Source organism: Rhinatrema bivittatum, chromosome 15, assembly GCF_901001135.1.
Source record: "Rhinatrema bivittatum chromosome 15, aRhiBiv1.1, whole genome shotgun sequence".
NCBI lineage: Eukaryota > Metazoa > Chordata > Amphibia > Gymnophiona > Rhinatrematidae > Rhinatrema > Rhinatrema bivittatum.
Window position 1 is genome coordinate 80,297,850 of NC_042629.1, and position 26,949 is coordinate 80,324,798.

The 26,949-nt window shown below is 47.8% G+C and overlaps 1 protein-coding gene across 2 annotated transcripts in view; it reads left to right on the forward strand.

Moving 5' to 3' along the window:
- DRAXIN (dorsal inhibitory axon guidance protein) overlaps window positions 1–25,953 on the forward strand; it is a 31,587-nt gene extending 5,634 nt beyond the window's left edge. For both annotated transcript variants that reach the window (XM_029578814.1, XM_029578812.1), the window contains 6 exons: window positions 3,856–4,254; window positions 6,187–6,347; window positions 7,582–7,693; window positions 15,746–15,826; window positions 22,495–22,584; window positions 23,430–25,953. In XM_029578814.1, the coding sequence (XP_029434674.1) occupies window positions 3,870–4,254; window positions 6,187–6,347; window positions 7,582–7,693; window positions 15,746–15,826; window positions 22,495–22,584; window positions 23,430–23,542 (942 nt within the window). In that variant the 5' untranslated portion in view covers window positions 3,856–3,869 and the 3' untranslated portion in view covers window positions 23,543–25,953. The remainder of the gene's footprint in view (window positions 1–3,855; window positions 4,255–6,186; window positions 6,348–7,581; window positions 7,694–15,745; window positions 15,827–22,494; window positions 22,585–23,429) is intronic.
- Window positions 25,954–26,949: the final 996 nt, after the last annotated feature.

Here is a 26,949-nt window from a genome sequence, read left to right on the forward strand (position 1 = left end):
AAAGCGATCGACCTCTTCCAAGCACACCTGCCCTTGATGGAGAAGGTCTGGGAGCAGTGGCAACCACACTGCCAGATTGAACAGGTCCGCAAACCAAGGCCATCTCGGCCACTCTGCAGCTACAAGGATGACTTCTGTTGGGTGTATCTCCACTCTCCTGAGCACTTTGCCTATCAGCGGCGAAGGAGGGAAGATGTACAGCAGCATGTCGGTTGGCCAGGGCATCTACCCCTTCTGCTCCTGTTTCCCTGTGGCGACCGAAGAAGCGCGGAGCCTTGGCGTTCTGAAACATTGCCATGAGATCCATGCGGGGTACGCCCCACGTGTTGCATATGAGCTGGAAAGCTTCGTCTGCGAACTCCCATTCCCCGGGATCGAGGTGGTGCCGACTGAGAAAGTCCGCCTGAACTTTGTCGACTCCTGCTATGTGAGACGCTGCAATACTTACTAAATGCTTCTCCGCCCAGCTGATCAGCTGCCGGGCTTCCCTGGCCACTGGCTGGCTCTTGGTTCCCCCTTGGCGATTGATATAAGCCACCATGGTCGCATTGTCGGAAAGAATTCTGACTGACTTCCCCTGGAGGAGAGGGCAGAACGCTTGCAACGCTAACCACACTGCCCTGGTTTCCAGACGATTGATCGACCGCTGAGATTCTTCCTGGGACCATTGTCCCTGCACAGACTTCCTCAGGCAAACCACTCCCAAACCGGAGAGGCTGGCATCCGTGGTCAACTCCAGGGGAACTCCTCGGGATAAGTTGTCAGAGATAAGCCACCAATCGAGACTGGAGCACGCTGTATCCATAAGAGGGAGAGAGTAAATGAAACTGTTCGGAGACTGGATTCCAACGCGAAAGCAACGCTGACTGTAAAGGACGCATATGAGCAAAGGCCCAGGGCACCAGCTCCAGGGTGGAAGTCATGGAGCCGAGAACCCGTAAATAATCCCGCACTCTGGGGAGATGGTTGGCCAATAAGTCCCGCACTTGTGCTTGTAGCTTGACAATTTGGTCCAAGGTAAGGAACACTCTCCCCTGTTGAGTGTCGAATAATGCTCCCAAAAACTCCAAAGACTGGGTGGACACTAGTTGGCTCTTGGCTAAGTTGATCACCCAACCCACTGATCGCAGGAGTTGAAGCACTTTGCGAATTGCCAACTGGCCGAGTGACTCCGACTTTGTCCAAATTAGCCAGTCGTTCAGGTATGGATGCACCAAGAACCCCTCTCTGCGCAGATGAGCCGCTACCTCAACCATTACCTTGGTAAACATTCTGGGCGCGGCGGCAAAACCGAGAACCTCAGAACCTTCTGGTGGTCGGCCCGATTGCCTTTATTTATTTATTTATTTAAAACTTTTCTATACCGTCGTTTAGTAGAGCACCATCACAACGGTTTACAGTTAGGCACAAATATGTTTGGTTTGGTTTCTAAATTATCCAAAAGGTGCCAGTATTATACGGTTACATATGTGTTTTGTGAAGGGGCAAACATTTATGCCTGCCGATCCGGAGGATGTGTCCAGTGTGGAACCTTAATCTGGTTCTTAGAGTTCTTTGTGAACCTCCCTTTGAACCGATGAGAAGGGCTTCTTTGAAAGATTTCACCCTGAAGACCATTTTCTTGGTAGTCATTTGTTCAGCTAGGTGGATTTCAGAGCTTCAAGTGTTATCATGTAGAGATCCCTTTCTACGCATTTCGGATGATGGGGTATCGTTATGTACCATCCCTTCTTACTTGCCAAAGGTCATTTCCTCATTTCATCTTAACCAGACAGTGGAGCTGCTGAGTTTCCTGCCCTTGACGTTTGATATGCTGCATGCGAAGGAGCATCACTTATTGGATGTTCGGCAGGTTCTACTGCAATTTCTTAAGGTGACATGCTTTTTGGCAATCAGATCATCTCTTTGTCTTATTCAGTGGAGTGAAGAAGGGAAGTAAAGCTTTCAAGGGCATGATTGCATGATAATTGAAGGAGGAAATATTTTTGGCCTATATTTGTAAGGGTCGATCGGTCCCAGAGGGGTTGGAGGGCACATACTACTAGGGCTCAGGCAACCTCCTGGGCAGAGTGTCAGCTGGTATCTTCACAGGAGATTTGTTAGGTGGCAACATGGTCTTCTCTTCACACTTTTACGAAACATTATGTCTGGATGTTTGTGCGCCAGAAGAAGCTGCATTTGGGGAAAGTGTACTGTGTGTGAGTCTTTTGGGTTTCCACCCACTCTAGAGGGGCTTGGGTACATCCCACTTGTCTGGACTGATTTGGGGTAAGAACAGGAAAGGAAAATTGGTTCTTACCTGCTAATTTTCATTCGTGGAATACCCCATATCAGTCCAGAAGCCCATTCCTTTGAATTTTTTAATGACCTTTCTTGCTTCCGGATGATGTTGCTTGAAGATTGTACATAGGTTAAACAGTTAGGGTTGCAAATTGAAATGACCATTTTTATGAGAGAGGGAGCCCTAGTTTTAGGGGCTCGAATTTTGAGTCTCTGCTTGCCCAGAATTATTTGGTGTTTTTTCGGATTGGACATCTTGGCTTGGGTACAGGTCAAAACTGAAGCACTGCAGGTGGCACACCAGGTTAAGTGACAGTGTCAGTAAAAATGTCTTCATCTGCTGGAAGGGAGGCGAAACCCCACTTGTTTGGACTGATCTGTGGTATTTCAGGAACGAAAATTAGCAGGTAAGAACCAATTTTTCTTCTGTGTGCATAACAGAGGAAAGGAAAACAGAATATTCCCACACTGAATGAAAATCCATAAAGATGGAGGGGATCTTATTAGACAGTGGAGCCAACAATAGTCATATTTCACAAAGCATCTAGCAGCAACACCAGATCCCCCGGCGTACTTTTGTTTGAGCCTGGTTCACGAACAAAAGTACGCGCTCGCGCTTTTTTTTTTTTTTTAAATGTACCCCTAACTGCACTAACCACATCCTCTGGCAACAAATTCCAGAGCCTTATTGTGCGTTGAGTGAAAAAGAACTTTCTCCGATTAGTTTTAAATGTGCCCAATGCTAACTTCATGGAATGCCCCCTAGTCCTTCTATTATCTGAAAGAGTAAATAACCGATTCACATCTACCCGTTCTAGACCTCTCATGATTTTAAACACCTCTATCATATCCCCCCTCAGCCGTCTCTTCTCCAAGCTGAACAGCCCTAACCTCTTTCGTCTTTCTTCATAGGGGAGTTGTTCCATTCCCCTTATTTTGGTTGCCCTTCTCTGTACCTTCTCCATCGCAATTATATCTTTTTTGAGATGCAGCGACCAGAATTGTACACAGTACTCAAGGTGCGGTCTCACCATGGAGCGATGCAGAGGCATTATGACATTTTCCGTTTTATTCACCATTCCCTTCCTAATAATTCCCAACATTCTGTTTGCAGAATAACTGCAAACACTCTATGGAGTGGGTTGGTTTGGCAGAATTCTTCTGGTGTCCTCACTGTTTGATTGCACCCCAGAAATACTTCTGCCTTTCTTCTGCAGGATCCCATATTGTAGTGAGGTTGCTAAAGTGGTTTCTTCCCTCTGTCACCCTTTCCCTAGAGACCTCAGCCATGCATGCTTACAATTCCCCATGCTTGAGGTTGCGGTTCTTAGATTGCATATCTGCATTTTCCTTTAGTGTCGTTGCCCCATCCAGTGCCATCATATTCTCCTTTTCCTTGTAGGGAATATCAAAGTTCTGTAGCCAGCTGTTTGAGGTGGATTTGCAGCTTTGCATGAGGATACGGGGGAGAAGAATGCTAAGCCTGTAAGGGATCTCAGAAAGGGTGTACGGAGGGATTATTCTTTGTATTCTGAAACTGTTAGCTAAATCTGTGTGTGTTTGGTTTCCTTACAGGTCAGGCTGTCACGATGAGGATCTTTCCTTCCAGTTCCATCTCTTCTTTTCTGTTCCTCTTTATTTTGATGCTTTATGACATCAGCCAGGTTTATTCCCTGGAACCTGCAGCTCAGAAGCCTAGAAAAACGTCAGAAAGAAAGAACCTGCAGAAGCAAGAGCTGTGGTTACAGGAACCCCGAGGGGGGCATCGCCACAAACAGGGAACACTTAAGAAGGGCAGGACTCTCGGCAAATCCTCCAGAGCCCGGGGGCCCAAAGGAGAGACTGCATGGTTTCCGAGATACTCCTCAGTGCAAGAGGACATGCACAAGGTTGAAGAGCCTGCATTTTTGGGTTTAGAATTCCTGCATCCTGAGAGGGAGAAGCAGAAGAAGAAACGTCTGAAGCAGTACAGCGGTCAGTCTCTTACACACAGCCACACGCATCCAATCAGATGTACCAGAGCGAGTCTGCCACGTGGATCACATGTCTTCCAGCATAGTCAGATCACCCTATGCAACCACAGCCAGGCCCAATACGATGTAACATAGCACAGTGACATGCATGCACACACATACACACACACACATGCAACCACAGCCAGCCCCAATACGATGTAACACAGCACAGTGACATGCATACACACACTCACACATACATGCAACCACAGCCAGCCCCAATACGATGTAACACAGCACAGTGACATGCATACACACACTCACACATACACACATGCAACCACAGCCAGCCCCAATACGATGTAACACAGCACAGTGACATGCATGCACACACATACACACACACACATGCAACCACAGCCAGCCCCAATACGATGTAACACAGCACAGTGACATGCATGCACACACTCACACATACACACATGCAACCACAGCCAGCCCCAATACGATGTAACACAGCACAGTGACATGCATGCACACACTCACACATACACACATGCAACCACAGCCAGCCCCAATACGATGTAACACAGCACAGTGACATGCATGCACACACACATACACACACACACATGCAACCACAGCCAGCCCCAATACGATGTAACACAGCACAGTGACATGCATGCACACACACAGACACACACTCACACATGCAACCACAGCCAGCCCCAATACGATGTAACACAGCACAGTGACATGCATGCACACACATACATATACATACACTCACACATACACACATGCAACCACAGCCAGCCCCAATACGATGTAACACAGCACAGTGACATGCATGCACACACTCACACATACACACATGCAACCACAGCCAGCCCCAATACGATGTAACACAGCACAGTGACATGCATGCACACACACATACACATGCAACCACAGCCAGCCCCAATACGATGTAACACAGCACAGTGACATGCACACACACACATACATATACATACACTCACACATACACACATGCAACCACAGCCAGCCCCAATACGATGTAACACAGCACAGTGACATGCATGCACACACTCACACATACACACATGCAACCACAGCCAGCCCCAATACGATGTAACACAGCACAGTGACATGCATGCACACACACATACACATGCAACCACAGCCAGCCCCAATACGATGTAACACAGCACAGTGACATGCATGCACAGACACACATACACACATGCAACCACAGCCAGCCCCAATACGATGTAACACAGTACAGTGACATGCATGCACACACAGACACACATACACACATACACACATGCAACCACAGCCCCAATACGATGTAACACAGCACAGTAACATGCATATATACACACACATACATATACATACACTCACACATACACACGAGCTGCAGCTAAACAGCAATTTTGAAATTACCTCCACAATGTATAGTACAAGCCCACCCCAATCAGATGTTCCACGCTACCATGCGCTCCTTGTGCAAGATCTAGGGTGGGGGTTGGAAGAGGGGGCAGTATCTAGGGGTGAGAGAATATTTGCATTGAGCACCTTCCTGTGATGAGTCAGTTGCAGAATCTCTAGAGTAAATCTTAGCCAGGTGACTGCTACTTTTGCAGTGTGAATAAATCATGATAAGTGTAGATCCTGCTAAATGGAAGTCAGACAGCCAGAAAGGATGCATGTTTTATACCACTACAGGGGCAATGCCAAAAAGAAAGATTTTCTTTATTTTATCTACATTAAAAAACATGAGTGAAGACGGGAAAATGAAGTATTCTTACTGAGAAGGCTTTCACTAAGGGCCTTATTCAAGTAACATTTTTTCCCATAACTACGGCTGGGTTGGGAGTTCCTTGTGCGTGCCGTGGTTTGTGGGGATGAGTTACAGATCAGAGTGTCGGTGTCTCCTTTACAGATCCCGGCTCTCTACATCAAGGTGCAGCAGCGCTGGCAGACCAGAATCAGAAGGTCCTACATGCAGGAAGCACGCTGAGGGACGCAGCCATTACTCACATCATCAGCCCACCGCTGGCTGCTTCCACCGAAGGACCAGCAGCAGTGTCTCCTCGGCCGCAGGTAAGACCGCATCTCCTTGTCAGAAAGCAGAACTGGTTAATAGCACAGTTCACTTGCACTGCTTATTGATGACGTGGAGCTGCCAGCAGTTATCTGTAGTGTACCAGTGGCTTTCAGAAATCATTAACACATACAGCCTGCCTGTGTACAGACCCTGATCCTGTCATCCCTGGCAGCTTAGTGGTGCTATCTCCAAAAGCTGGGGCTGGAAACATACACAGATTCTGTTCCTGATTGCTGGGATAGGTCTGAGCCAGCCATTACATTACAGGTCAAGGGTTGCTTGAAGATTGACCTTCCCTCTCACTGCACAAAGTCAGGACTGGCCCAGGAGTGGGGATTTCATTTGGAAAGCCCTGTGCCACCTTTGCACCTGAATGGCCAGATATGGAAGTACCTACAGTGTTAGCTGAGGGAAACTGTGTGTCCAATAACAAATATTCAGGCTCACAGATATTAAGATATGTTTCATGATCCTGTACAGGTCTGTATGTATTGATTGCGCTGGATAAACAGAAATATTAACACAATCACTACTAGGATATTTATTCACATCAGGATCAATACATTTTTCTCTTCTATTAATGACTTTAGAATGCAAAAAGAAAATCACTGACCTGCACACGCACACACATGTACACAGCAGAGCTTGAGAGACACATGGGCCATGCACACGCACACACACGTACACAGCAGAGCTTGAGAGATAACATAAGAACTTGCCATGCTGGGTCAGACCAAGGGTCCATCAAGCCCAGCATCCTGTTTCCAACAGTGGCCAAAACCAGGCCACAAGTACCTGGCAATTACCCAAAAACTAAGAAGATCCCATGCTACTGATAGGGAATAGCCACTGCTATTAATTGTAAGTAAACTTGATTAATAGCAGTTAATGGACTTCTTCAAGAACTTATCCAAACCTTTTTTGAACCCAGCTACACTAACTGCACTAACCACATCCTCTGGCAACAAATTCCAGAGCTTTATTGTGCGTTGAGTGAAAGAATTTTCTCCGATTAGTCTTAAATGTGCCCCATGCTAACTTCATGGAGTGCCCCCTAGTCCTTCTATTATCCGAAAGAGTAAATAACCGATTCACATCTACCCGTTCTAGACCTCTCATGATTTTAAACACCTCTATCATATCCCCCCTCAGCCGTCTCTTCTCCAAGCTGAACAGCCCTAACCTCTTCAGCCTTTCCTCATAGGTCTCTTTCTTCATTTGTCAATGCAGGTTCATGGCAGGAAAGATGGAGATGTAATGCCCACCCTTGATATGACATTGTTTGACTGGACAGATTATGAAGAATTAAAGCCAGAATCTTGGCCATCAAATAACAAAAAAGGTAATTGCATTGACTCTTGTAGCCTGCGAGGCACTACACCCTCCTGCATGATACCTGTTAACAGAGATCTTGTGATCTGAAGGCACCTCTTGTGCTATATTGATTTATTCACCCTGACCTTTATGGAAATAAAAGAGCCCATCTCTAGAAAACTCCTTTTCCTGTTACAGTACATATAAACTGGAGCCAGACCTCACTGGCAGGGTCCGATGGAAATGCAGAAGGGGCAAATTAAAAGTTAGTATTGAATGAGCGTGCAGGCAAGCAGAGAGTCACTATAACGCACGACTAGACTGACAAATCATGCTGGAAGAAAAATAGGAGAAATAGAAATACTTTAGGGCTAATGTATTGAAGTACAGTAATGGTAATCCAAGCATTTGAATTTGAGATAAACATCTGCATTCCTATTCATACCCTGGATCAGTCCAGATAAGTGGGTTTTGCATCCCTACCAGCAGATGGAGGCAGAGAACTAAAAGCCTTGAGACACTGCTACATAACAGAGAGAGCCACCTGCAGTCCCTCAGTATTTCTCTGTCTGCATCAGATGGTGGAGGTGCAGACCTGCAGTCCCTCAGTATTTCTCTGTCTGCAGCAGATGGTGGAGGTGCAGACCTGCAGTCCCTCAGTATTTCTGTCTCCAGCAGATGGTAGAGGTGCAGACCTGCAGTCCCTCAGTATTTCTCTGTCTGCATCAGATGGTGGAGGTGCAGACCTGCAGTCCCTCAGTATTTCTCTGTCTGCAGCAGATGGTGGAGGTGCAGACCTGCAGTCCGTCAGTATTTCTCTGTCTGCAGCAGATGGTGGAGGTGCAGACCTGCAGTCCCTCAGTATTTCTCTGTCTGCAGCAGATGGTGGAGGTGCAGACCTGCAGTCCCTCAGTATTTCTCTGTTTCCAGCAGATGGTAGAGGTGCAGACCTGCAGTCCCTCAGTATTTCTCTGTTTCCAGCAGATGGTGGAGGTGCAGACCTGCAGTCCCTCAGTATTTCTCTGTCTGCAGCAGATGGTGGAGGTGCAGACCTGCAGTCCCTCAGTATTTCTCTGTTTCCAGCAGATGGTGGAGGTGCAGACCTGCAGTCCCTCAGTATTTCTCTGTCTCCAGCAGATGGTGGAGGTGCAGACCTGCAGTCCCTCAGTATTTCTCTGTTTCCAGCAGATGGTGGAGGTGCAGACCTGCAGTCCCTCAGTATTTCTCTGTCTGCAGCAGATGGTGGAGGTGCAGACCTGCAGTCCCTCAGTATTTCTCTGTCTGCAGCAGATGGTGGAGGTGCAGACCTGCAGTCCCTCAGTATTCCTCTGTCTGCAGCAGATGGTGGAGGTGCAGACCTGCAGTCCCTCAGTATTTCTCTGTCTGCAGCAGATGGTGGAGGTGCAGACCTGCAGTCCCTCAGTATTTCTCTGTCTGCAGCAGATGGTGGAGGTGCAGACCTGCAGTTCCTCAGTATTTCTCTGTCTCCAGCAGATGGTGGAGGTGCAGACCTGCAGTCTGGAGTTAAAAAAGTTTCCTTTTTTTTTTTTTTTTAGGAAATAGAAGCACGAAAGCGTTGATGGAGACACCCTGAGGTGTTAGGTTCCTTCGTGGGCCATCCCTCAGATTGAGCAGTGCGATTGTGATCCCCAGAGTTTCTCAGCCTCAGCTTTCAGAGGGGACTGATAACTAGAGGTCCTGGTTTCCTCGCCCCCTCTGAGGACTCGATCTCCCCACGACAGAAGCGGCTTCAGGCAATCAGGAGCAGGGAATTATTTCTTTCTTTGCTGGGCTCTCTGCCTTTAAAAAAAAATGAAGGCGGATGTGCAGAACAGGGCTGCAGGGGTGGCGTATTTGGAGGTCAGTGCTGGTATTGGGGGTGAGAGAGGAAACACCTGGCTCAATGAAAGTTCCTGGGGAGGTAATTTTAGAGTCAGGGAGTGTAATTTTAGAGTCAGGGAGTGTATTCAGCTGACCGCGGCAGCCGGTTGTAAGTGCGACTGTTTTGTGTCAGCCTGACCGTGCACAACTGTAATGGCATCTCCCGCTGAGCCTGTGAAGCGTGGCAATCGCAGCTTGAGACAGCCTCTGGGGAGGAGGGAACCTCCTTGGGGGTTCCAGAAGGCAAATGCTTCTCCCAGTCGAAAGGGCCCATTCCGAAGGCCTCAAAGGAGTCAGTGGCCATGTTTTTCAGCATGTGGGAGGAAGCAAGCAGAGGCAAGGGAGCCAAAAGATTCCCTTCCTTCACTGTTCCTGATGTGCCAGGACACTGTAGAGGAATGGGAAGGTACAGGAGAGCCACAATAGGACATGATGGATGCCTCGGATGAGGACTTTCCATGGATTTTCTTCTGTCCCACAAGACCTATCTAGCTAAGCATGGAGCCAAGGATTAAGCTTTCCGGCAGTCAGAAGTCCCGAGGCTCAGCTAAGAGACCTAGAGTGTCAATGCAGACAAGGGCCGCCAGATCGAGGTGATGATACCTCTGGGGACTCGGATGGTGCAGATGATCTCCCAGATGGTCCGGGGAGGTTTCTGTAGATGATCTTGCAGAAGGGCCCGCAGTCATGGCTGCAGGTAGAGTACTGAATCCGGATGCTGACAGACCCTGAAGAAGTTGTCCCTATGGTGGTCAGATTATTCCGTAAGGAGAATCTGTGTCCCCTAGGTTTTCCAAGTGCTGGGGATCAAGGTTCTTCAGGAGGTTTCTGACATTGAAGGGGTGGACGCTGTCTTGGATGGTCTGGGGGGTCCACCAAAGACTTTCCTTTGCCAAAGAAGATGAAAAAATTGGTTATCCAAGAGTGTGATGCTCCCGAGGCTGGCCTTACGGATAGCCTTGGCTGTGGCTAAGTTGTATCTGCTACCGGAGGAGGTCTAGCGAGGGAGACTTCCAATTCTGGATGTGGTGGTGGCTGTGGGAGCATGGTTTCCGTGGGAGCAGCTCAGGGGGGCTCCTCAGGTTGCACAATTGGTCAACAGATATGTGGTCCAGATCACAGCTATGTAATCTCCTCGTTAAAGGGAGGCAGTGTTTAGATCTTGAGCAGTTGTTGAATTATTTATGTGTGGGGGGGGGGGGGGGAGTTTAAAGGAAACACGTTGCCTGCAGATAAGGCTATTAAGAAGACTTTCCCACCATGGTCTCATTTTCAAGATATGAGAAGATTTCGCTTGAACAGAGGTGCTTTGACTGCTGTGCGGAAGGCAGCAGACCTTTTGGGGGACATGAAGACCTCCTTGAGATGGTTCCGGTCAAGGGATCAGAGGGAGTAAAGCTTAGCAATGAAGTCAGACTTCCTTGTAAGCCATGGGTAGGGGGAGGTCTTGCTCTCTTTTATGAGGAGTGGACCAAGATCATATCAGACCAATGGGTTCTGGACGTGATAAGAGACTGCTACAATTTGGAGTTTTCTCACCCGATCAGAAAAGCCTGTGTGATGTCCCATTGCACTTTCCACCTCAAGCGAAGCGAGAGGTGGCTCAGGAAACGTTGCAACTACTGCAGCTTCTGGAAGCAATTTTCCCAGTTCCCCGAGAGATCAAGGACAAGGAAGGTACTCTGGGCCGAAAGGTGCCCTCCTTCTTGGGGACCAATCTAGATCTACAGAAAGTCAATGCGGCACTGCGGGTTTTGTATGGAAAAGTTGCAGACTGTTATAGCAATGGTTCACAAAGGGGAGTTTTCTGTCATTTTTGGATTTATCAGAAATCTATCTGTATATCCCAATACGACCAGATCATCAGAGGTTTCTGCGGGGAATGTGACTAGGTGAGCACTTCCGTTTTCAAACTCTGCCCTTCGGACTTTCACAAAAGTGGTGGTGATGGCAGCAGCGCTCAGGAAGGAAGGAATCCTTGTTCACCCATACCTGGAGGACTGGCTCATTTGGACGGAGTTGGAGTGCTGTCACTCGAGTCAATGAATCATGAAGTAATTACAGTCTCTGGACTGGGTATTGAACCTGGCAAAGAGCCTCCTGGAGCCTTCCCAGCCGTTGGAAGATTGGGCAAGGTTTTTCTTAATGCGAATATAATTTTGAAGTTGTAGTCTCAGGTGTTTCAACTGCTACAGCTGGCTGTGGCCAGGGTCTGTGTATTATTGTTCGGTGTGGTTGTGGACCCCTGGGTTGTAGTGAGAGTTGGCTCCACCCACAGGGAGGAGTCCTGTGGGGACTCACTATGACAGTCTCTAGACTCAGACAGACAACGGTAAAAGATTTTATTAGGCAGGAACGTAGATATCCCACTAGGTGGGCATAGACTCAGTCCAGAGTGAAGTGGTGTGAAGCTGGTCCTCCTGGTAATGGTCCATAGAGTGGGGTATGCCAAGGCAGCTCCTCTGGAGGGGAGATGCTTTTTAGTTGTGATCCGGTAGTGTCCCACAGCGCAGGTTACACCGTGAATCACGTGGAGATGAGAGAGAGAAGCACTCGTAGCAGAGATGAGAGCACTCGTAGTAGAAATGAAGCAGGTAACAGAGCACGCGGTAGTGGCCCGAGGTACGGGGTACACCGGAGGTCTTGTCACCAAGGTGGTAGATGATGGTACTCACAGACTGAAGTGGTAGATTCCTGCAGGCGAGATGGCCCTCTGAGGAGCGGATAGCCAGAACACAGTAGGCCACTGAGGAGTGGGTACCTTAAGTCCATTATCAGTAGTCAGGAACGAGTACTGCGAAGCGAAGAGAAGATCTCCAAAAGAGTGGAATCAGGCAAGATGGAAGTCCTTGCTAACTTGGTTGTCAGGAAGCGTAGGGCTTAAATACCTCTTGGCGGGCAACGTCACAGGTGGGAACGCCCCAGAAGTTCCCACCTTGATGGGAATAAGAGGGAGGCTGATGGGCGCACGCGCACCCTAGGTAACTCTGTCATCAAGATGGCGTCCGGGATCACCCACGCTGTCCAGGGGACGCCGGGGAAAACGGTGTTTGCAGGCTAAGGCTGAAACTCTCTGAAATCACTGGAGCAGGCAAAAGAGAGGTGAGCAACAGAGGTTGCAGCCATCTGTGACCGGGCGCAACACTGAGATTATTTGCAGTTTCTAGGTTCTATGGCATCTAAGCTGGAATTAGTTCCATGGGCCTTGCGATCTCTATAGAGGACACCTTTGTCCTGGTGGGATCTGCTGTCAGAGGAGTAACAGCTTCCTTTGCCTCTTCTGGGGGAATTCAGGTCCAGTATCGAGTGGTGGCTGTTGAATCCCAATCTGGAGACAGGAGTAGAACTGGAGATCCCAGACTGGGTGGTAGTGTCCATAAATACCAGTCTCAAGGGAACTAGATCTGAACTACAGTGGCTTAGATCAACTTACAGGGAGAGAACAAAAGAAGAATGGTTTCTCAGGAGGCTCAGTAGTTGATTCACTGGGGGGAGAAGCACCTGGCAGTTTTGGTAGCATTTCACATAACTGGAGGGCACAACATGCAGGTAGCAGTGGCCTATGTGGCATGTCAGGGAGAGTGCCCAAGGTCAGTGGTCAATGAGGGAAGCGTCCTGGTCAGTCAATCATTTTTGAGACCAGGGTGGTTCACAAGGCATTGGTCGTCTTTCTTCTGCAGAGTCAAGGTTGGACAGTGCAAGTAGTTTCTTGGACAATGCAATGACAATGGCATATATCGATCATCAGGGTGGGACCAAGAGTCATATGGAGGTTAAGGAGGCCCAAGAACTTTATTCGGGGGGGGGGGGGGGGGGGGGGGGATATCTCTCTTGGCTGAGTGGACAAGTACAGGCACATTATCTCAACAGTCAGCAGCTAGATCCAGGAGAGTCAGAGCTGTCAACGAAGGCTTTTGCCATCAATCAAGCCAGGTGGGGCAGGTCCCAGCTGGATCTCATGGTGTCACGAAGGAAAGCCAAGGGGGAGCGGTTCTTCAGCCACAGGAGAAGAGGGCAGGTCCAAAGAGATCGATGTTCTTGTCCAACCTTGGTTGACGGGGCTCCTGCTATATGTGTTTCTCTCGTGGGTCGTGTTGTATAGAACAACTTCCAGGAAGGGTTATTCTAGTGGCGCCAGATTGGCTGTGCCATCCGTGGCTGCAGATCTGGTGCAGTTTGCTGCGGATGGTCCCGTCTGATTGGCTTATTTGCGGGGGTTGCTGGGTCTGTCTTTTCAGATTGGGCGGAGCACTTTTGTCTCTCGGCTGGGTGTTTTGAGTGGTGGCATTTGCGTTTGAAAGGGTGCTCAGAGCAGGTCGTTGCTCCTTGGCTTCGGCCTATAGGCCAGTCACTTCTCTGGCTTAGATCCAAGTGTGGTGATTGGGGGAAGGTGCAGCGCCTCTGCGAGTGAATGTTTCTCAAGTCTTTACCTTTTTGCAAAGGGATTGACAAAGGGATTAGCTTCCAATTCCCTCTGGGTGCAAATGGCAGCTTTGGGATGTTTTCGAGGTTAGCTACATGGCAGGCCATTGGCCTCACATCACGATGTCCTCCAGTTTTCCTGAAGGGAAAAAGCATTTGCGCCCACAAGTATGTAGGATGTGTCCTGCATGGAATCTTAATTTAGTGCTTCAGCTCCTATGTGGATCTCCTTTTTGAGCCTTTGAGGAAAGCTTCATAAAGGGAGCTCACTTTGAAAGCTGTGTTCTTGGTGACGAGTGGTTTTGACAGGTGGATTTTGGAACTCCAAGCCTTGTTGGGTAGAGATTCGTTTTTGTGAATTTCGGATGTTGGGATTTTGTTATGTACGATTCCTTCCTTTTTGCCAAAGGCTGCGTACGTGTTTCATCTCAATCAGATGGTGGAGCAGGCATTGGATTTTCTGAATGTGAGGCCGATGCATTTGCTGGATGTTCGTTGAACTCTGTTGTGTTACCTTAGAGTCGATGTTCAGATGGCCCTTTTTTTTTTTGTTCAGTGGAGCAAAGAAGGGAAGTAATGCTTCCAAAGCCACCATTGCTCAGTGGTTGTAGGAGGCAATTTTTTTGGCCCATTTCTTTGTAAGGATCGAACCATTCCAGAGGGATTGGGGGTGCATTCTAGGCAGACTGTCAATTGGTTTTGCTGCAAGGCATTTGTCATGCGGCAACTTGGTCTTCCTTGCATACTTTTACCAACATTGCAGTTTGAATGTGCACAGTCCAGAGTAGGCTATGTTTGGAGTAAGTCTGTTGCTCGTGGGTCTTCCAGTTTCCTGCCCAGTTTAAAAAAGCTTGGGTATATCTCACTTGTCTGGACTGATCTAGGGTATGAACAGGAAAGGAAAATTGGTTCTTTCCTGCTAATTTTCATTCCTGGAATATCACAGATCAGTCCAGAAGTCAGCCCCTGTTTGCAAATGACCTCTCTTGCTTCTGGTTGCTATTAAGGCAGAACTTTGCTGCTAAGGCAAAATTTCCATAGTAGCTATAAAAGACTTTTGTAGTTGGAAAGCTTTTTCTTACCCTCTTTTGAGGTGGGGGGCTCCAACTTTATTTCTCTGTTCACCCTAGTTGGGAAATAATGTTTGTTGAAAGTAAGAATCTTGGCTTGGGTACAGGTCAATACTGAAGAGTGCAGGTGGCACTCTCTGGTATGAGCAGTGTCTCAAGGTTTTGTTCTCTGCCTCCATCTGCTGGTAGAGATGCATAAACCCACTCGTCTAGTCTGATCTGTGGTATTCCAAGAATGAAAATTAGCAGGTAAGAAAATTTTCCTTTATAAGTTATAAGTGGTTAATGTGCATTAATCACACTGCTAATGCTTGCATAGCCTTGATCTACCACTGAAAAAGCATGAGTGAAATCTAAATAAAAAAATAAATCAACTCAAAATCTATACTGAGGTAATGAGATGCAAGAGTATGCAAAACAGCTCAATACCTATTAGTGTGGCAAAAAAATGTATATTAGAATGTGTAAAATATAAAACAGAGGCATTACAGTCAGGAGTGAGAGATCTTCTAGTCTGTGAGCTGGGATGGATCGATTGCACACACAAGTAACATGAGATTAGCGTCCAACACTGAAGTCACAGATTCCACTGTGCAAGCTCAGTGGGTTCAGAGCAACAGTTATCCAGCCTATAGCATGTTGGACTCAGGTATTCTATACTGCTACCTCCTCCTTCAACCAATAATTGACTTTTTGTTTTTTAATAGAGAAACGCCACAAAAAAACTACTGGCAATGAGACTGTGACTGAAGGGGATGCCTGTGATCATCATCTTGACTGCCTTGCAGGTGAGAAGGAGCCTTGTCAATCCTATTTAGATATGAAATCTGACTGTTTATAAATGTGTGGCTGCACACACAACTCTTGTGCATACAGATATTTGACTAGGGGACCTACATATATTAATTTACAGCCCCAAAGTATAGTGCAGTTTCTTTACTCATGCACTAGAAACAAAAAAACAAAAAAAAACAAAACAGTCAACTCCTGACGCAGTAAGCAAATGATATGCAAATGCAACGGAAGTTTAAAAAGTGCACTAAGCAAAAGGGTCTGCTCAGCACAGTGTACCTTTTTACAATAGTAAAGCCAAAAAATGCATGAACTTTATAACTTTAAAAAACTGGAGGCTCTCTGGTCTAGTCCGGAACTCCTGATCCAGAGGAATAGAGAACCCCAACCCCTATAACTCCCACGCACTAAATCACCGATATTCCTACAGGCTCCTCCCTGTGGAACGCCGCCTCCTCTTCTCTTCCCCATTCACAGGGCTTCAGCTGAACAATGACCCGCAGGAAGACAAGAGAAAGCACTGGGTAGGTGGTAGGTTAGGGGGTGAATGGGGACTCTGAGCCACAAGCCCTCTGTGTCCTGGGACACCCAAGCTGAAGGGTCAGAGTCTCAGGTTCCAGTCTCCCAGTGCTTAACTCTTTTTTTTTTCCTTCTCTAGGCTTGGAAATTTGAACTCTTGAGTTAGAGGTGGACTAAAGTCAACTTACATTTCTGTGGCTAATGTTAGGCTTTGACGCTGTGCCAGCATGGTCGTGGACCTGGGATTTACCTAGGAAATCTGAGTCTAGAACAAAATACCAAGGAATTTGAGGTCTGGGGCTTTGCTGGTACTGCACAATAGACTGACATTAGGTCAGAAACGCTGACCCAGTGTTGTGAGTACAGACAGGCACCTGAGAGCATGATCCTTTGTGCCACGACATGACTGACACAACACCGGGACTGGCCGTGGTCCACGCTGCTGGCAGGCGAGCGCATCTGGGCATGGGTTGGCTGAAAAAGAGAATTCTCTTGACTTGGAACAGGAACATTCAGATGTCCAGCACATTCCAGGAACTGAGAACCAGCAACCCACGCTGGTCTCTGGGGTAGTCCTCTGGCCACTCTGAAAGCCCTTTCGGACTGCTGCTTGGAAGCAGTTTGAGCATGAGACAGATGGAGGTAGAGGACTCGAAGGAGTCTCTGGAGACATAGACAAGACGCTGGATACTTGGACATGATGAAGACAATCATGGCTTGAAACAGACACAAGGCTTGAGACAGAAATGTAGCTTAAGACAGGAGCATGGCTTGACAAAGGTCCAGACTTGACAAGGAATCCAAATGGACTGAAGACAGGGATCCAGCAAGAACAAGAACCAGGGGGGACTGAAGACAAGGTTCGGGCAGGTACTAGAATCAAGGAGGACCACTGGCTGGACAAGCTCCCCGAGACCAGGAACAAGGATTCATGAACTAGGAACTTGCATTTGGCACTCGAAACTTGGATCAAGACTTTGAGAACTTGGACCAGCGAGGATGGACTTTGAGACTTGGAACTGGACTCAGCCAGGAACTCAAGACACTGGGCTGAAGGTGAGGAACAGGAAACCTGGAAGACCAGAGCTTGAAGACAAATACAAAAACTAGAAATCTGGAGACAAAGACTTGAACTTGGACTCAGAAGACGAAGACAAGAACTGTATCTCTGGAGAACTTGGAGTGAAGATTTGGATGCAGGAATGAAGACTTGGAATAGAAGACTACGGGAAACAGGAGACCTAGAAGGACCGGTAACCTTATGAAGGCAAAACTGAGCAGACTGAGAAGCTCATTTATAGGGCAGCAGGAGGACATCAGAAGGGGCTGTGGGGCTTTTCCCACCATGGTCCCTTTATGTTGTGAAGTGAGACAAGTGTACACATGCCTGGGAAACACCATCAGCAGCAGTGAGGAGCTGAAGAGATCCAGCATCGGCGGCATTCCAGGCCACGAGAGAAAGTGATGGCAATGGCAGCAGCTCCAGGTCTCAAAGACTCAGTGCAGTGAAGGTGTCCCTCTGCCACGTGGCTCACTGACTGCAGTGGTGGTCGGCAGCGTCCACCGACATCGGGTGTCAGCGGCATTCAGGGCTGCAAGGATGGCAATCGCTGCAACAGCAGCATCTCGGTGGTGGCATAGGGTGAGTGAACCTCTTGTGAGCCTGTCCCGTGAACGGGGATCACAACAGTACCCCCCTTCCTAAGCCTCCTTTCTTTGGCTTCCAAGGAGACAAAGGCATAATACCAACAGGGGGAACTGAAGGTCCAAACACAGGATCCAAAGCTATTTGATTATGGTACTGAAGCGAAGAAACATTTGAGACAGGCTTGGACAAATGTTTGTCCCTGCATCTAAGTCTTCATTCCTGTATCCAAGTCTTTAGTCTAAGTATTCGTTCCTGCTTCCAAGTCTTCAGTCCAAATCTTCCTTCCTGCATCCAAGACTTCAGGCCAAGTCTTCGTTTGTTTGTGCTGGGTGCAGAAGGTGCATGACAAGCAGTCAGGGAAAATGGCTGAGACAGTGCAGGTGGCCCACTTAGAGGCGGGAGTAGCCTTTGTGGCCGATGTTCTGTATGACATGGTCCAAACTTCCACCAGGAGGAATGGTCTCTGCAGTGGTGGCGTGCAGGCTCCTGTGGCTGCAAAATTGGTCAGCAGACATATAGTCTAAAGCCCAGCTTTGAACCTCCCTCTTCAGGGGGAAGCTCCTCTTTGGGGAGGACTTGGAGCAGCTCATGAAGCAGTTGGGAGAGTCGAAGTGTAATAAGTTGCCTGAGGACAGGAAAGCCCCTAAGAAGTCCTTTCCACTGTAAGTTCGTTTTCGAAAGGCGAGGAGATTTTATGCGGTCAGGAACCCTGCACCAGCATTGCAGAAGCAGAATTCTGGCAGGCAGCAGCCCTTTTAGAGTCAGCGTAGACCCTCGAGGGACGGTGGTTCTCAAGGGGGCAGCTGAAACAAGATTGGGCAATGAAGCTGTGTTGGTCCGCTCCTTCCCAGAGGCTGTTGTAGGAAGGCTGTCCCTTTTTTTTTTTTTTTTTTTTTTAACAAGGAGTGGACCTCAATCATGTCGGACTGGTGGGTCCGGGAGATAAGAGACAGCTATGCCTTAAAATTTCTCTCATCCGCTCATGGATGCCTTTGTAGTTTCCCTCTCCATCTCCTGGTGCAAGCGAGAGGTGGTGCGGGATACACTACATCGGTTAAAACTCCTGCACACCATTGTACTGATGCCCTCTCAGGAGAGGGACCCAAAAAACAGCAAGGCAGGCGATCTAACAAAGCCGTGAAGAAACAACGGGCATATTTTTCTTTATTGTTTCCTCTCAGGAGAGGGGACAGGGTCGGTATTCTGTATACTTCGTGGTGCCAAAAAAGGAAGGGACCTTTTGACCGTTCTCGATCTGCAGAAGGTCAGCGCTGCCCTTCGGGTGACAGAGGCCTATCTTCATCTCCCCATTTGGACCAAACATCAAAGGTTCCTGAGGTTCATGGTTCTGGGAGAACATTTTCCAGTTTCAAGCTTTTCTCTTTGGGTTGGCAACGGCGCTGCAGACATTCACAAAGGTGATGGCGACACTCAGAAAGAAAGGTATCCTGGTGCACCTGTACCTGGATGATTGGCTGATAACGGGCAAAGGCGGAGGTAGAGTTTCGTCTCTCAGTCCAGCGGGTACTGCAGCATCTGGAATAGTTGGGCTAGGTGATGAACCTAGCAAAGAGTCATTTGAAGCCGGCCCAGTTGTCGGAATATCTGGGGGCATGCTTGGATACCTGGATTGGGAAGGTGTTTCTGACTATGGAGAGAGTCATCAAGTTGCAGAGTCAGGTTCTTCGACTGCTGCGCCTGTCGCCGCCCATGGTCTGGGATTACTTGCAGGTCCTGGCTTCCATGGTGTCTATGCTGGAATTAGTTCCATGGGCCTTTGCTCACATGTGTCCTCTGTAGGGGGCACTGTTATCCCATTGGAATCCACTGTCAGAAGAATTTCAGCTTCCTTTACTGATTGCAGAGGATGCCAGGTCCATCCTTTCACGGTGGCTGTCTTGGCGCAGTCTGGAGAAAGGGACAGATCTGGAAGTGACCAACTGGGTTCTAGTGACTACGGATGCCGGCCTCTCTGGCTGGGGAGCAATTTGTCAAGGGAAATCAGCCCAGGGTCAGTGATTGCCGGAGGAGGCGACCTGGTCTATCAATTGGCTGGAAACCAGGACAGTGCGCAGAGCCTTACTGGCATTTCTTCTGCTTGTTCAGGACAAATCGGTGCGAGTGCTCTCAGTGCGATGACAGTAGCGTACATCAATCGTCAAGGCAGTACAAAGAGTCGACTAGTGGCTCTGGAGTCGCAAGAACTGTTCGTGTGGGCGGAGAAGCATCTGGTGCGAATAGCTGCTTCTCATGTGACCGGGGTGGACAAAAGTACAGACAGACTTCTTCAGCAGACAGCGTCTGGACCCAGGGGAGAGGGAGATGTCTGTGGAAGCCTTCTCCTTGCTGCAGACAAGGTGGGGAAGACCAGTGATGGACCTCATGGCAACTCCAGCAAATTCAAAGATTGATCGGTTTTTCAGTCACAGAAGAGAGGTCGGATTGGAGGGCATCGACGCCCTAGTTCAACCATGGCCGACACATCGGTTGTTGTACGTCTTTTCACCATAGCCTCTCATAGGTCGGGTGCTGCGGCGCATTGAGCTTCATCTGGACAGGGTGATTCTGGTGGCATCCGAGAGGTCCTGTCGGCCATGGTTTGCAGACCATCTGGCAGAGGACAGTCCTGTTCGCTTGGTTCATCTCTCAGGATTGCTATGGTAAAAGCCCTTATTTTCAGACCAGGAGGATTGCTTCTGTTTGGCGGCTTGGCTTTTGAGAAGTGGCGACTCCGTTTGAAAGGTTATTCGGAGCCTGTGATTGTGACTTTGCTTCAGGCAAGGAGGCCTTCCACTTCAGTGGCTTATGTCCGAGTGTGGAGGGTGTTTGAATCTTGGTGATTGCAGAACAGGGTGCAACATTTGAAGGTGGACGTTCCACAGATCGTGGCCTTTTTGCAGAGCAATTTGGCCAAGGGGTTGGCCTATAATTCCCTTTGGGTCCAGGTACCATACTTGGGTTCCCTTCGAGGTAGGATTCAGGAAAGACCATTGGCGTCTTATCCGGATGTGATTTGTTTCCTAAAGGGAGCAAAACATCTGCGTCCTCTGGTTTGGAAGATCTGTCTAGCATGTAATCTGAATTTGATTCTTCGTGGACTGTGTGGTCCTTCCTTCGAACCAATGTGGAGGGTGTCATTAAAGGATTTAACCATGAAAACTGTTTTCCTGGTGGTTATCTGTTCAGCTAAGCAAATATCTGAGCTGCAGGCTTTGTCATGTAGGGACCCTTTCCTGCATTTTAAGGAGGATGGGGTTTCTTTATGTACGGTTCCTTCCTTTTTGCCTAAGGTGGTATCCTCCTTTCACCTTAACCAGATGGTTGAGCTACTGGCCTTTCCAAATTTGTCAGTGGATGCTCCTATGGTGAGGGAGCTTCACTTATTGGATGTGCGTTGAATTCTTTTGCAATATCTTAAAGAGATGAATACCTTTTGGAGATCTGATCATCGGTTTGCCCTGCTCAGTGGTGCAAGGAAGGGAAATAAGGCTTCCAAGGGCACCATCGCGCAATGGTTGAAGGAGACAATAGCTTTGGCTTACATCTGTAAGGGCACGTCAGTGCCGAAGGGGTTGAGAGCACATTCCACTAGGGCACAAGCAACCTTGTGGGTGGAATGTCAGTTGATTTTTCTGCAGATTTATCAAGCAGCAATGTGGTCTTCTCTTCACACTTTTACCAGATATTACCGTTTGGAAGTACAGTGCCAGAGGAGGCGACATTTGGGGAAAGTGTGTTGCGCGCAGGTCTTTCGAGTTACCGCCCAAAATAAAGGGTCTTAGGTACATCCCACTTGTCTAGACTGATCCGAATTACGAACAGGAAAGGAAAATTGATTCTTACCTGCTAATTTTCATTCCTGAAGTACCACGGATCAGTCCAGGGACCCATACCCATTTTTCGAAAGACTTCCTTGCTTCTGGATATGGCTGAGCTGGCATATGATATACTCAGATTAATGAGAGGGTACATAGCTTGGTATGTGCTTTGTGTTAAATCAAGGGGGCCTAGTTTTCAGGGGGCTCCACCTTTGTCTCTGTTCACCCAAGGTTTATTAGGGTTTGTTAAGGTAGATATCTTTGCTTGGGTTCAGATCAATACTGAGGGACTGCAGGTGGCACACTGGGTTATGTACAGTGTCAGTAAAACTTTCTCCATCTCCATCTGCTGGAGGGGAAGCAAAACTCAGGAGTCTGGACAGATCTGAGGTACTACAGGGATGAAAATTAGCAGGTATTTGTTTTATAATTTATATATGTGAAGAATTGTAACCTGTTAAGTATGTGTGAAGTGTGCAGGATATACATTTTTATACATAAATACCTTCATTTAAAAGCAATTTGCATAGAAGTACGCTCATTGTAGTCATCCTTTTTACATTTTTTGAGCACTAACAATCTCATTAAAGTGTGAGTAAAGTTTAGTGCACCTTTTTGCATTTGCCTCTTAATGCCTGCAGGAAGCTTAGGATTTACCTAGCTACTTTTATTTTTTCAGGATCTTGCTGTGACTTAAGAGAACACATCTGCAAACTCCACGGTCGTGGCCTTAACAACAAGTGTTATGATGATTGTATGTGTACAGATGGTAAGCGAGTCCCTTTCTACAAGATACAAACCTAGTTCACACATTAATTTCAAAATGTCTCCCTTTCTAGATTAAAGACTTGGGGGGGGGGGGCAATCTTTATGAGAGTTCCTGCGGAACAGATCCTAGGGGAGAGACGTGACCGAGGTTCCAGAAAAGAGTAACAATGGGAGGAGATCCCAGGGTAGAGACACGACAGAGTCTGCAGGCAAGAAGAAGCATGGGAGGAGATCCCAAGTGCAGAAGATCTGACAGGAAGGGGAGGATCAGAACAAGTTCTGCCAACAGGGGGGGAAGAAGAAGTGAAGGAGGAGGTGAGAGACGAGGAGCAGGGACAAAGGGTTGAGAGATTGCACAGAGTGGGAGACAGTGAAGGTCAAGGATGGAGGAGACACAAGGAAGAAGGGGAGCATGACTGGGAGAAAGGAACTCTGCTCATTAAATCTCAGGGTCAGCAAGACAGTGTTCCTTAATGTAAGAATATGTCTGCCCCCACTCACTCAAGTTCTTAAACTCATGTACATCCACTCACACTCACTGACATGTTCTTAAACTCTTGCACATCCACTCACATCTTCTTAAATTCATTCTGATTCACCCACATGCTCACACATTCTTAATCTCTTGCAGATCCACTCACACAGTAACATGTACTTGAACTCATGCAGCTCCAGTCACATCTTCTTAAACTTGTGCACCTTCACTCAGACATTTACTCACTTGTTCTTAATTTCTTGCACATCCACTCACATGTTGTTAAAGTAATGCACATCCATTCACGCTCACTAAGACTTTTCTTCAGAATGGTCTGAGGGATTTCTCCTTGTGTTTCTCTTTATTTTTAGGACTCCGCTGCTATGCCAAGTTTCACCGGAATGGAAAAGTTAGACGAAGGAAAGGTCGCTGTGTAGATCCAGAATCCGTAACAAGTGACCGGGGATCGTTTCTTACTGTCTAAAAGTACTTTGCAGACTCTTTGAGGCAGGCTGCACCGGACACTCACCAACATCACAGAACAAAAAGAGGAACAGAAATAGTCACAGGATTCTAGCGATAAGCGCTGAGGTCCAATGAGTGCTTTGCCAGCTTGAGAGAAGCCTGCATGTATGAAAGCAGGAAGAGGGAACGTGAAAGCTGCAGAGAAAAGGGATGAGTACACAAACAGCTGAGAAAGCGAGAGGGCAGAGGGCCAGTGAAGAACAGTTACAGCTGTAAAGGCCTTGTACAAACCGGCTATGTACAATGACTGAGAGACTGCAGGACCTGACTGATGCCAATCGCCGAGTGCTCCAAACTGCTGTGTATTTTAGCATACCCAAACTATTTGGATTTTAGGTCAAATGTATACAAATAAGTCTCATGGGTATTTATGGTGGAAATATAAGAAAAACCACACATGACGGCCAGAGTTCCCTGTTTTAGGCCTATAGTGCCACATACAGCCAGCAGTGCTCAGAAATGGTTAAGTAGTAGCAGGAGCATAAAAAGAGGGAAATAGGTGGCAAAAAAGTGTAGTATGAACCCCAGCTGAAGAGGATCTCGTGCAGCTGCATTAGACTCTCACATCATCCGTCCCGCGAGTCAGCTCATGCAGTGACTTACCCAGCGCTCTCACATCATCCGTCCCGCGAGTCAGCTCATGCAGGGACTTACCCAGCGCTCTCACATCATCCGTCCCGCGAGTCAGCTCATGCAGTGACTTACCCAGCGCTCTCACATCATCCGTCCCGCGAGTCAGCTCATGCAGCGACTTACCCAGTGCTCTCACATCATCCGTCCCGCGAGTCAGCTCATGCAGCGACTTACCCAGCGTTCACATCATCCGTCTCGCGAGTCAGCTCATGCAGTGACTTACCCAGCGCTCTCACATCATCCGTCCCGCGAGTCAGCTCATGCAGTGACTTACCCAGTGCTCTCACATCATCCGTCCCGCGAGTCAGCTCATGCAGCGACTTACCCAGCGTTCACATCATCCGTCTCGCGAGTCAGCTCATGCAGGGACTTACCCAGCGCTCTCACATCATCCGTCCCGCGAGTCAGCTCATGCAGCGACTTACCCAGCGCTCTCACATCATCCGTCCCACGAGTCAGCTCATGCAGCGACTTACCCAGCACTCTCACATCATCCGTCCCGCGAGTCAGCTCATGCAGTGACTTACCCAGCGCTCTCACATCATCCGTCCCGCGAGTCAGCTCATGCAGTGACTTACCCAGCGCTCTCACATCATCCGTCCTGCGAGTCAGCTCATGCAGCGACTTACCCAGCGCTCTCACATCAATAGTCCCACAAGTCAGCTCATGCAGCGATTTACCCAGCGCTCTCACATCAATCGTCCCGCGAGTCAGCTCATGCAGCGATTTACCCAGCGCTCTCACATCATCCGTCTCGCGAGTCAGCTCATGCTTTCATTATGTCCACATCTTGACTGTTTTCTTCTCTGTTGTCTTTCTTTTGCAAGAACTAACCTAACGGTATCAATCATTCTGTTATTGTTTTAAATCTGTAGGAACTTGGGGGTGGAGACAAAGAAACGTCTTCTTAGTAAGGAGAGGACGTCAGATGCGATGGAGAAGGATTACAGGGTGAATGATGGGTAGCTAGTGGGGGGATAAGAAGTCTTGTGATGTAAATAGGAGCTGAGTAAAACCTTTTTGCAATGTCTGTACAAAGGATTGTGGCATGCCTAGATAAACAGATGGGGATAGGGATAGCATTGCCAACTTACCCAGGTCACCTGAATAGCTGATCCCATCCTGATTTTGCCCCATTGCATGCACAGAGTTGTAGTTCTGATTATCCATTGATTTCCCTAAGATAAGCAGAATTATAATCAGGGCTGGATCAGCCTTTTCAACCGTGAGTTGGCAACACTATCAGCAAATATTTGTGGTTGCCATGATATTCCACTTGGATATATAAAGGGTCAAACAAGTTGTAGGAGAGACCTTTTTATTGGACTAACTTAATATATCCAAAAATAGTCCAATAAAGTTTATTCCTGGCAATAACAGTGACCATTTATTCTTATAAACCAATTTTCCACAACTTGTTTTCATCCCTTCCTTCTATAACCCTATCTGGGAACTCATACAAGGAGAAGAGAATCTTTACCTGCTCATTTCCTTTCCTTGAATCCAGTCAAACCTGTCCAGCAGCATGGGTTATGCCTCTCATCCAGCAAATGGAGACAGAGATTAACAGGCTTACTGACGGCACCCTGTATAGACTCCGTGCTGACCTCAGCCTGCCAGTATTCTATTTAACAAGTTAAAACAGTTTTAATACATCAAACCTCTCCCTTACCCCCTATGCAAAAACCAGAGGGCTTTCAAGGGAGAACAAACAGAAGAGCAAGTTTGCTTACTGTAAACGGTGTTTTCTGTAGATAGCAGATGAATTAGCCATGCTGTCCGGGTACATCCTCCGTGCCATTAGGTGGCGGAGCTCTCAAAGATCACCAAAGTCTTTTCTGATGTGATCCCTCCTGTATCCTCCTCCGTTCCTCCAAGTCTTCTTAGTCCTTATTCAAGCAAGACGAGATGTAACAGAGGAACTGTCCGGGGAGGCGAGCGGGTCAGCATGGCTAATTCATCTGCTATCTACAGAAAACACCATTTACAGTAAGTAAACTTGCTCTCTTCCCGTAGATAAGCAGCATGAATTAGCCATTCTCTCTGGGAGTCCCCTGCTGCAGTATTGAGTGTTCTTTGATATTGTGTTGTACTGAGAGGAACACACAATACGGTAAGAAAAAAACATAGGCGGACAGTTCTTAATGGCCTTTGTGATGAGAAGTAGAGGTGCTTCCCTGTAGAATAGTCCAACCCATGTGTGCGTCATAAGCAGTCTGTTTGTCTAAACAGTAGTAGGATGTGAAGGTATGCAGTGAGCACCAAGTGGCTGCCTTACAAATATCCAAAATAGGCACCATGGAGCAGCCATCACACTTACCTGATGCACCTTGGGTAAAGCAGGTAGCATCGCTGAACGTTTTTGGTAACAAAACTGAATGCAGTTAGAGATCCAGGACAAAAGTGTTTTTTTGGATATGGGAAGTCCTGGTGCATTTGGGTTAAAGGATAAAAAGAGCTGAGAGGGTCTCTGAGCAGAATGTATGCTTTGTTTATAATAGGCGAGGGCTCGTTTATAGTCTAATGAATATAATTGATGCTCGCTGTCATTCGCATGAGGTCTTGGAAAGAAAGTAGGGAGGTTTATGGTCTGGTTTAAGGGGAATGCGGAAACCACTTTTGGTAGGACGTTGGGTGCGTACGTAGCGTAACCTTGTCATGGTAAAACTGAAGGTAGGGTGGATAGTGAACTAAAGCTTGCAGTTCGCTGATACGCCTAGCTGAGGTTAGGGC